At 50.9% G+C, this 11,355-nt stretch overlaps 1 protein-coding gene across 2 annotated transcripts in view; it reads right to left on the reverse strand.

The window, feature by feature from the left end:
* The window catches only part of MARK2 (MAP/microtubule affinity-regulating kinase 2), a 66,443-nt gene extending 56,132 nt beyond the window's left edge, over positions 1–10,311 (reverse strand). Inside the window, exon 1 of one of the 2 annotated variants that reach the window (XM_006901512.1) lies at positions 10,223–10,311. In XM_006901512.1, the coding sequence (XP_006901574.1) occupies positions 10,223–10,276 (54 nt within the window). In that variant the 5' untranslated portion in view covers positions 10,277–10,311. The remainder of the gene's footprint in view (positions 1–10,222) is intronic. The other variant, XM_006901510.1, reaches the window with a different exon arrangement.
* Positions 10,312–11,355: the final 1,044 nt, after the last annotated feature.

An 11,355-nucleotide genomic window follows, 5' to 3' on the forward strand; every position in this document is an offset into this window, starting at 1 on the left:
TTTTTTTTTTTTACTTTATTATTTTTGTGTGCGTGTACCGTCAAATCAGATCTGACTGGTACAGGAGGAGATTGCCCCTCCTTCCCCGGCAGAGCATCTGGTGGATTCGAACCGTGCACCTCTGGGATTGTAGTTGCACCTTCTTGCCACTAGGCCACCAGAGCTCCCCTAATTTTACTTGAACTTTTAACTTTTTAGCTGGCAAAAGGGTCAGGCTCACTTTGTTCACTTACATGAATATACCCAAGACTATGGTCTATGGGTCAGTTTTCTCAAGTAAAACTGATATTTCATCCAGCTGGTTCCATTAAATCACGTGAGTGCTCTTCTGCAGACACCTACACTATAGTCAAGCGCTAATTCTTATGGACAGCCTGCATTTCACCACTCTGAATAGTAAAAAAATAAAATGTAGCAGTGGCAATTTCACAAAATCAATTGTTTTCAGTGCACCATGCAGGACATTTTTAAGTGAAACTGCTTTTTTATAACCACAAGTATGTGGCATGTAAGAATACTCTTACTGCTTGACTGGTGCCACTTTCTTGATTCATACTATGATGTCACTTTTCTTCATTCAAACTATATGGTCTCCTCTGTCACAGTTTTTGCACCAACAGTACAAATGCAAATAAACTGGTTCCAGAATAAACCAGGAGATCAAAAAAACTTATTCAACCCTTTGAATATTTATCACCACTTACTTACTACTGAGCATCCAAGTAAGAGAAAATAAAAATATTCTTCACAGAGTAGTTGGTGCTGATACAATCTGCTCATTCATAGGCCAAAGCAAAATTCTACAAGTGAGATATTAACTCAGCCTTCAGGTTTGCAGTGGTACCTTTCATTCGACACATCATGGTAACACCAGGTGTGGCACGTGACCATCCAGTGGGCAGTAGCAATATCTGGCATTTAAAATTTGAAGTCTCTTAGCTTTCTAGGGGGCTTCTCCAGTCAAAGTCAATTTAGCAACTCACCCCAGAAGTCAACGACTTTCCAGTTTGAAATGCTGGAACAGTTTTTGGTGTCTAAAAAGCTCAGTGGATACACTTAAAATATTCAATTCCTTTTTCTTCAAACTGGGAATGATTGGTCTTAAAATGATGCTAAATCTTAATACTATACAAAACAGTTCCCCTGCATCCAACATAAGACACACCGTTAACATCTATCAAGCTGAGGGAAGACGGCCTTCATATCTCTTTATTTATTTAACGTTTTCTCCAACTTCTCTGGAGTAGTTTCCCCTCTTTTGCTGGCTGTGTGACACTTTCAGTATCTGTACAAATAGAGGCTAAAACTGTGGGTTGAGAAGCTAAGTCTTCTAATTTCCCCTTTCAAAGTCAACTACCCAGTCAACTATACACCGTTAAAGATGAGATACATTATGAATTTTATTCTAGGATGGAATGTTAAAATAAGTTGCAAATTACATTAAAAAATTTAATGTCCTCCCCAAAGAGTTTATAAGTTTATAAGTTGTACTTAGTTGTGTTTCCTCAAAGATGCCAGGAAAACACCAGGACTTAAAAGTGCCAATTTACTGGACAATAATGAGTTTACAGAGATGAGAGTATAACTGAAGATAGCTAATAAGGGCATGGTAGGACAACAACAACAGGACAAGGAAAAAATGGAATTCATCACTGAAAAGTCCATATTTGTACTTTAAAACTTCTAGAAAACACAATACACGTTTCATAAGCTAACAAAAGAGCGATGATGTCATCATACATCATTTAGCTTCTGGAAAACTCATTCTTGTGGCAGAGTCAGGAATGACAAATGCAAATAATATGTGTTAAGATAAAAATTATTTTGACCTTTTGCACCACTTGAAAGGGCCTTAGGAAAACCAAATTCAATGTCCAAATTGAACAAGTGCCTTCTCAGATCTCTGCCAAGCCAGGGCCTGAACTTACAACATGCCTGTTAGGTTGGAAAAAGCAACCCGGAAGGAGCTGAGACCCTATCACCAGGGTAACTGGGATACTGATCCTAGGAAGCTGCCAGGTTGCCAAGCCCGGCTTGCCTGAGGAAGGGGACTCTAGAGACATAAAAAGACCATGTATTCTAAAATGACGACAGAAATCAGGCGGATGGGAGAAAGCAAGGACTGCGTGGTCCTGGGATTCCGCACATGCAGAGCACCCAGGCCTCAAAGTCCTCTCCTGAGCCAGGCCACAACAAGGCCTAGACGCTGGGAGGGCGAACGAGCAAACAGATGAAAACCCGAGACACACAGGAAGACAGCTGGCAATGATGAAGGGAATTTAAAAACAACAAATAGGCAAAAAAGGAAGTGAGGCAAGTTAGCGAAGAGGTCAAAAGGAAGAGAAAAGCACCATGAAAGGAACATTCCCTGATGACCACTGGGGCTCTGCTACCTCGCTTTCTGGTCAGTTTCAATGTGGGGGGAAAAAAGTAAACTTACTTGCTGTTCTCACAAAGCGTCCAGCTCCAGAAGCAGGGAGAGTTGAAGAAGGAATCGCCACGCACAGGAGCAGCTGAGAGGCGGCTGTGTCCCTTCCTTCCCTCCAGGCCTCTCAAAGACAAGGTTTTCTTCTTGCCTCAGAGACACCAACAAGAGGTAACCAGAACCTGCCCCCAAAGGCCCCTCTGCCAGTGAACAAAGAACCTAACACCGTTTGCTGCCTGATTCCCATGTGGTCTTCACCAGAAACAGGGAGCTTTCGCCTGTCTGCAAAGGGTACACGCTGTCCATGAAGAGAGCTAAAGGGGAAGAGCTTCAGAACTCCACAAGGGCAGGGCTTGCAGAGTAGCCCCTGGGGTTACTCTGGACCCCAGCAGTCAGCAAAGCCCCTTTGTGATGACTCTGGTCTGGCCTCCCAGCCAGCACCGCTGCACTGCCCCCACACCACTCAGCTCAGGACTGCACAGGCGGCAGGAGTGGCACTTCTGCCCTGATCAATAAAGCACCCGCACATCTATGTCGTGTAAATAGGTGAACTATTATCAGACGGAAGAAAGTGCTCTCTCATGAGCAGGAACTTCTCCACCGGCCTTTACTTTCTTTCAGACAGCTGACTGGTAAGCAAACAAAACAAAACCCCACAAATGAGAAAAAGCACCTGAGGGATTGCAAGGACTGGAAGAGGACAGGGAAACAAGATTCTGTCAACTGATTTCTGAGAAATGACAAGCTGTACCCCATACGAAGACCTGCAACTGTGTGGCGCTCAGGGAAAATTCTTTAAGTTGCTCAACCAGAACAATGACAACGATTACGCGGCACTATACTACATGCCAAGTGCTGGTTTCAGTGCTTAACACTCCCTCCCTCCAAGCCTCACATGCAGTTCTATTCAAGACCAGACCGAACCCACCACCCTCGAGTCACCTCCAACTCACTGGGACCCTCCCTCGGTTTCGAGGGACCCTCTCTGAGGTGGACTGATTCAGTGACTGGGGTAATAATAATCGGAGACAGTGCAATTGGCACAGGACAGAGCAGAGTTTAGGGCCGTTGTGCATACAGGGTCGCTATGAGTCACAAGCGACTTGACAGCACATAACAACATCTTTATGAGAGGAGACTGTCCACTTTCTTCCAGTGGATTCAAGTTACTGACCTTTGAGTTAGCAGCCCACCATGTAAGGCACTACCACCACCCAGGCTCCTTGAGAGTGCTACTATTGTTACTCCCATTTTACAAATGAAGAAACACACACAGTGAGATCAAGTCACAGGAGAGGCAGAACCCAGATTCCAATGTGAGGACTTGATTTGCAAAGTATGCTCAGCCACAGACTTTACCCTAAAAATCAAAAAGGCAGGACGACCTCTCACGTTGGCCCCAAACTCAATGCCGGACCAAGGTGACTGAAGAGGCCCTACTTCCTGTGCCTGGAGAACCAGTAATGCAAGAAGGCAACCAGCAAAGCTCCAAGTGCTCAACACAAGACAGTCAAGAGCACGGGGAAGCGGGGCTACAATAGTGCTGGAGGAGGGACAGCCCTCCAACCCTCTGGAAGGAAGGGGTGGAAAGGAGAGGTCGCCTTGTGTGAGGGGCATCTGTAACTAAAACTCAGCCCCCATTGAAACGGTGCTCAACACAGGTGAGCAGGTTTCTGAACAGACAAGGGTACAGGCCGGAGCCCAGCCTGCAGGGAATGTCGTCACTCCCTATCAAATCGCAACATGCGGTTCCTGCCTAGTGGAGGCTTGGAAAACGATTCAGTTACATCAGTGGCACTGATGGTCACAGAGGTCTCAAAGTCAGGCCAGGCCCTAGTTCCTGAGAAATGGATCCACAGACCCACTATGGCTGGTGGAGTGACAGCACCCCTCCTTTCCCTCAATCATTTCCTGTTCCCTGGAGAAGCACCTGCTGCACTGCCCAAGACCAAACACTGTTTGCTCCCCTCCCCCACCCCAGGCCAGCAACCCTGCACTTGAACTACAAAGCCTGGGGCATCACTGAATTATGCTGCCAGGAGATAGGAGTCCCAGTTCCCTCCTGGACACACAAACAGAACTCATAGCTGTGAATTCAGAAGACAGCACAAGATAAAGGTGTTTCAGAGCTCAAATGGAAAAGTATGTAAACAGACGAAGTTGCTTCATGGTCCAGTGCAGGGGCGCAAAAAGACCACTGAGTGGAGACACCCATTCAGGACTTGGGGTGGGGAGGCAGAGGCTGTTTACAGACCTCTTTCAAGCTCATGCCTCAATGAGCACAGCCCCAGAGGAGGCAGACCTTTGTACTGCCAACTTCCCAAAGAACACAGGAAAATAGGCCGCTGAGGCTCAGAACCAGCTGGACTGGTTCTACAGAGAAGCCCCTGGTCGGCTCCGCCTTCCTTTTGTTAAAAAGAAAAAGGCCAAAAAGGTGGCTTGGAGCCAGTCTCTGAGCACACCCCTCCTCTCTCACTCCCATTGTCCCACAGAATTCATCCAGCCACCAATATAGGTATCCCGCTCACCCTCTCTGCTACCAAACCTTATGCAGACAGGATTTTAGAAGTCTAAAATTAATTATCCAGTGTTCAAAAGGGAAAATACACTTATTTTGGTCCCTTTTTATTCACTGCCTAAAATGAAATTTAAGGACTTATTAGAAATGAGTACCAAACCCAAACACAGACATCTGGGCACAGCATTTCCCAACGGGGCCAAGTAGCTTCAGACACCCTGGACAAAACAGACACGCAGACAAAGGAATCGAACCTTAGACCCTAAAAGAGGCTGGTCTAGTGGCAAGGGAGGGAACTAGGAGCTCAGACCCCTAAGAATCTAAGAGGCCAGATTGTGCTTGGTGGTGTTTCAAAAGTCGATGGACCATCTCCAGGTCTGAAAGATGAGGAATGACAGCCGATGCCAAAAAGGCTGGAGTGCAGTAGCACCATTCTGCCCCAACAGCTGGCGTTTTCCAAGTTAACATGGGGATAGACTTTGCCTCTGCCACTGCTGTTAAGTGGGAAATAGGTGATTTCCTCCCCCACAGGGTTTATAAAGGCTTACAGCACTCTCCCTAAACCGACACAGAAGGGGAAAATGCACAGATAACATCAGTGACTCACCCATGTTTGATGAGGGTTGGCAGGGAGAGAGCCTGGAGAACCCAGGCTTCAAGTGCAGAAAGTGCAAACACTGGGATCTCCCATCAGGGGAAGGAATCTCAGCCACTCATCTATCTAGTTTGTCATTTTGCTCAGCTTCAGATGTAGGAGGAAGACCTAGGACTAAGCGCCACCCACTATTCCCACACCCCTCCCAATTTTTGCTTTGATGGGAAAGCAGCAAACACAGCAACACCTCCACAGCTAAATGGGAATCAAAGCCATACCACCTCCCAAAACAGAGGCCTCATAGCCACGGTCTATACACACAAGCATGGGAGTCGGCCTGGACTGGTTACCCCAGGAAAGCTCATCACAGGTCTCAGAAAGAGATGACAGGACCCCCTCCTTCCCCTTTCCATCTGCTGAGGTTACTTCGTTCCAATCCATTAATGGGCTTCAAAGTGCTCTTGTGGGGAGGGTCCATTTAGCAGAGCTGTTATCACCGGCCAAAGGTGGCGCCCAGCCCCCTCCCTGTTTGTTGATAATGGGCCACAAAGTCTGAGGCTTAGCTGCACTCTAGGCATAAAATATTAATTCAAGTCGACATAATACATATGCAGGAACGTCATGGAAGCTCCTGGGGGAAGAGAAATGCCAGCCAGGTGGCTAAGTGCTCAATGGGAAAGAGTTCATCAAGGCTGAGTTCGTCCTGGTCAAATGCCTGCTGAGAACTGGGCTGTCCTGTCCAAAGGGGAAAGTCTAGTCTGCAAAGCTTCTGACTCCCCAGAGATCTAACCATGCAAAACTCCGGGGCAAATGATCCGCCAGTTTTTCCTACCTCAGGCTCCAGCCCAATCTTTAGTCACAATTGGAACGGTTCCCTTTTCCCTGTGCAAGCTTGATTTGAACCAGAAGCAGGCCAAGGGCCAACAACTGCCTTGTATCTATCAGTCTGAGCTACTTCCCAAAGTCCACAGATTGATGAGGAATTACAACTTATTAGGTGTTTTCCTAGTCACTTTTACTGTGTTCAAAGGTCGTAAGGCAACTCTGAACTCCAGGGGCTCCCATAGTTCTGCTCTAGCAAACTCTCCACTCCAATCTCTAGGCCCAAGCAGACGGGGAGGGGGGAACACATTTGACACTGACATTACTGGCCAGAGGCAGCATCACCAAGGGGCCTCTTTCTGGGGCCTAGGGTTGCCACATCAGCACCCAGAGCATAGAGCTGCACAGCTAACAGGGTGCAAAGTGAACGAGTACCTAAGCAAGCCAATCTATCACCCAAAAAGCAGCAAAACCGAATTGTGCGGTGCAACATTTAGTTAGCATGGACATCCACAGATGTCACAGACATCCGGGGGCATGTATTGTGTACTGCCACACACGTCAGGAACACTACGTTCACGTCAGGAACACTACGTTCACGTCAGGATCCTATAGGCCGGCCTTGCTTTTTCATCATAATTTGAATTCCTCTCTCCAAAACTACCTGAGAGAATAAACAATGCCACTTGCATCTTAGGAAAAGGACAAGTGGCATTGTCTCCCTGATCCCTTAACAGAGCTGGGTGGGCAGTGACAAGATCACTTTCTTTCTCTAAGGAGCCTCTCTCTAGTGGTTTGTGAGACCCAGAGGTGAGGGGGACCTGAAATCCTTGGGGTCCCTCTCTGGTGTCACACAGAGCTGTAGCGAGCTGCAGGTGAATTCTCCAGGTCGGGCCCTCTCCACACTTGCCTGCCATGGCCACTGCTGGCTGGAAGACAGACAGTCATCTTGCTGATTGCTTGGCTGGTGACTGCCAAGCCTCCAGGCCAGCAGAGCCATTTGGAAAAGAAGTGAACAGAACACTCAGCTCAGAGAGCACGGATCGTGTGAACTACCAGGCCCGCATCAGGACACGGTCTGCAATACGAAGCAGCCATCTCTGGCTGTGAAAATGCACATCCCATTCCGGTGTCACAGAAATCATCTTAAAGACAGGCCTTGACTTGCTTTCATACTTTCACTGTTTTAAGAAGCAGAGTCGACAGCAAACAGGCAATCTCCCTGCAACACAATGTTTATTTTTATGCTTCAATATTTTCTCTGTGCATGTGTGTGTTTAATTCAGATGTGATCAAAGAGCTTCTGGAAACAGCTTCTCTCCTCAGTCGCATTTTTAAAAGAAAAGGGGCAAGGAAAAGAGACTGCAGTTTGAAGACAACCAGGAGCATGTTTACCTATTTCTGGCGAAACCAGTCTAAGCAGACTAAATCTAAGGCGCTAGAGGACCTTTGAGGTAAGGAATCAGCCCAACCAAATCCCCTGCTTCTTATTTCATAACATTATGGCTGAGGCGAGGAGGCCTTTTTCTTACAAGACTGAGTTTCCATGGCAATTACAGCTAGAACTGAACAGTCTGATGAAGTTTCTTGCTTTCTCCTAACGGCATGCTCCGAAAGGAGACCCAATCAGTGCTTCTGTAATCTCTGGTCCAGTGTCCAGAGGAGCTGCCACCAGTCTAGCGTTGTTTTTGTTTTTTTGCTTGTTTTAAGGAATACTGGCAACACTATTTACATTTAGGAAGCAGCATAAACAAACCATGCTGGGGAAGTCTGCTGCTCTGCCTTGCAGAACACAATGCCCCACAGCCACGAGGAGAGTGGGAACACTCAATGGCCACTCCCCACATGCCTGAGGGTGCCAGTCAGTCAGTCAGCCTCCTCCTCCTCCTCCTCCCAATGCAATCAAGAGTCTGGGAAAGTTCTCTGGTTAAGCAGGGACCAACCTGCTGAAACCAAGGTAAAGAGACAGGGCCTGGAGAAAAGAGGTCCCCAACAGAGAGAGACACAGCTGACAGACGAGAGGGAGAAAGACCAAGAGATGGGGGGCCATGTCCCTCTGGTTCCAAAGCCCTCAGCGCCTTGCAGAACCAGCAGCCATCACTTCTGCTAAGCCCCTAGTTTGTCCCAAAAGCAACCAATCCAACAATAAGAACAAAGTAGGGTCAAACACTGCAGAGAAGATCCTGCCTGGACCTCCAGAACACCTCCTGAGCGCTTATGAGCAACTGGTAAGAGAGTAACAAACAGCAAAGTGGAGCTTAATTTAAAAAAAAAAAAAGCAGCCAGAGAACAGTATAACAGCTCTATTAGGATATGCAGAAAGAAAGCAGCAAGAAGAAAACATTAAGGAGAAAATAGGGAGGGTAAAGGCAAGGCAGGCCCGGGAGCAGAGTTCCTTTTTCCAGTCAAGTTTTTGGGGTAGTAAAGTTCTCTCCGAAGAAGACAGGGCACAGCCAGGGGACTCGACACAGAACCGCCAGCAAGAGCAGCTGGGGATGGCGCAAGAAAGGGGAGGGGTGGAAAGAAGAGGTGAGACCACACGGAAGGAAAAGGCTTGGGTGACAAACACAAGCAGTGACAGGCTGGGGAGGAGGGTGCTGGGGGGGTGGGTCCTGAGGCTGAGTCAGGGCCCAAGAGACCAGCGTGCAAAATTTCTGGGGCAGGAGTTCCAAAGATTAGCCAAGAGAAAGATGATAAGAGGATAGAGATAGAGACAGACACACACACACACACACGTGGGGAAAATAAAGAGAATGTCAAGAAGGCAAGAGCTGGGATGTGGGAAGAGCAGGGCCACGAGCAAGGAGGAGAGGACAGCATGAGAAGTGACAGGTCCGGGAGGGGACAATCAGGCAGGCGTCCCGGTGTGTCAGCGACAGGCAAGACCGGAGATGAAGCGACGCAGGGAAAGGGCTGAGCAACAGGTTGTGTCGGGACGGTGGGACCTCTGGGTAGCAGCAGCAGCGTCTGTCCGCCAGGAGCAAGGGCCCAGGGGGAAGGCCGGCGACACGCTCCCGGGGAGGAACGGGGCTGGGGTGGCAGGGGACTGGAAAAGCCAAAACACCCCCGGGAGTGGGGCGAGGACGGGACGGATGCGAAGACTCACAAGGGAGTGATGACTGGAAGCCCAAAGACAACCTGTGGGAAAACTACGCGCATGACAGCTGTAGGGGGAACACGGAAGCAACAAATGCCAGCGCCAGGACTCAGGGCGCTCCTGGAGAAGAGAAGGGAAAGTGATGAGCGGGGAAGAGGCGAACCCCTGGGAAAGGTGATGAGGGTGGAGCTGGTGGGCTGCGAGCGAGAGAGACAGAGAGAGAGAGACAGACAGGGACACAGGGTGTGCACGGTTTGGGGAAAGAAGCGCCAGGGTGGGAGAGGCCCGAGGGAGACCTGGGCACCTCGGAGTGTGCAAGGGACCCGAGGGCGAACCGGGGCGGACAAGGGGGCCGCAGACGGAGCAAAGGGGGACGAGGACCAGCGACGAAGCCCGGGGGTGCTCGCGGAGCAGCAGCAGCAGGGTGGCTGCTCAAAGCGTGGGTGGAGGAAGCCCAGAAAGGCCCCGAAGAGAGAGAGAGAGAGGGAGGGAGGGGGAAAAAGGGAAGAGAAGGGGCAGCCGGGGAGGTGACACGGCAGAGCGCAGGGAGGCTGGCAGAAGCGCAAGTGCAGCCCGGAGTCGGGACGAGGTGGGTCCCAGGACGGGACGCGCACGGGGGATGCGCGGGGGTCGGGGCGCCCGATGACAGGGCGGCCGAGCCTGCAGGGTGGCAGCGGGGCACTCGGAGAGCAGAGGAAGGAGGCGGCTCCGGAAGGTGCGGGGGGCCCAGGAAGAGAATTCGGGGACCCCTCAAGGGCTCCTTACCTGCTCCGTGTCCCTCTCGTTCAGCGTGGGCAGGGGGGTCCGGGCGCTGGACATGGCGCCGGTATCTTAGGGGAGGGCACCGAGAAGCTTGAAGGGAGGGAAGGGAAGGCGCGCAGCCTGGCCGGGCGGGGCTTCTCACAGCAGGGGCACCCGCTGCATGGGCCCCGGCCGGGGGTGCGGGGAGGCCGGGCAGACGCTCACGCCAGCCCGGGGATGCGCCGCTCGGGCTAGGCCGCGCCGGCTCCGAGCGGCTCCGGACCGCACCCCCCCGACCCCCGGCTGGGTTGTGCCGCCTTTCGGCCGGGCCGCGCCGCTCCGCCTACTCTCTGCCGCCGCAGCCGGCCGCCTGCCTCGCTCCTCCCCTGCCCTCAGCGGCACTGCTCCGCGCCCGGCACACAGGCAGCCGCCGCCGGACCTGCTGCTCCCAACATGGCCGCCACCACCGCCGGCTCTCGGCTCTTTCCGCCGGCCGCAGCCGGAAATATCCGAAGCGACTAGGAACGGGAGGGGAGGCCCGGCCGCGGACTACGGATGTGTTCCGGAAAGACCCGAAGAAGGTAACCCCTGGGGCACGCGCACGTCTTCGGTTCCCAAGCTTCGGCTCTGTTTACGGAAATCCACGAAGCGGCTCCGGGGACACCAGAGCCATCCGACCACGCCCACCTGCCTTTCCCCGCCCACTTCGGACAGGCGCTCGGCAATTTCCGGGAACACCCGAAGCCACTCCGCGTGCTGAGCCGGCCACGCCCCCGCCCCGCCCCTCAGCCGAAGGCCGTGGTCGGCCATTTCCGGCAACACCCGAGACGTGGAGAGCTCCGGGTCCTTTCCCCTGGCGGTGCTCACACGCCGACTCTTCGTTTCTTTCCGTAAATTTTCGGTTATTTCCAAAGCTCGAACGAGGAACGTGGACCCTAGAGCGCGTTTATTTTTCCGTTAAATAGAAAACAGGGCTATTAGCTTGCGTGTGGCGTCCCTCAGTGGGTCAGCTTTTGTAATCCATCTTCAGGTTTATCATCTAACCTATCAACGTGTCACCTGTCAGAAGTAGCGTTAATTTCTACTACTTATCTGCCATCTGTAACCTGCCATTCCTCTTTTTTTTTAATTTTTTTTTTATTTTGGCGTTTGTTCGT

Source organism: Elephantulus edwardii, unplaced genomic scaffold (genome assembly GCF_000299155.1).
Source record: "Elephantulus edwardii isolate Elephantulus edwardi_28Jun2011 unplaced genomic scaffold, EleEdw1.0 scaffold00328, whole genome shotgun sequence".
NCBI classification, from domain to species: domain Eukaryota; kingdom Metazoa; phylum Chordata; class Mammalia; order Macroscelidea; family Macroscelididae; genus Elephantulus; species Elephantulus edwardii.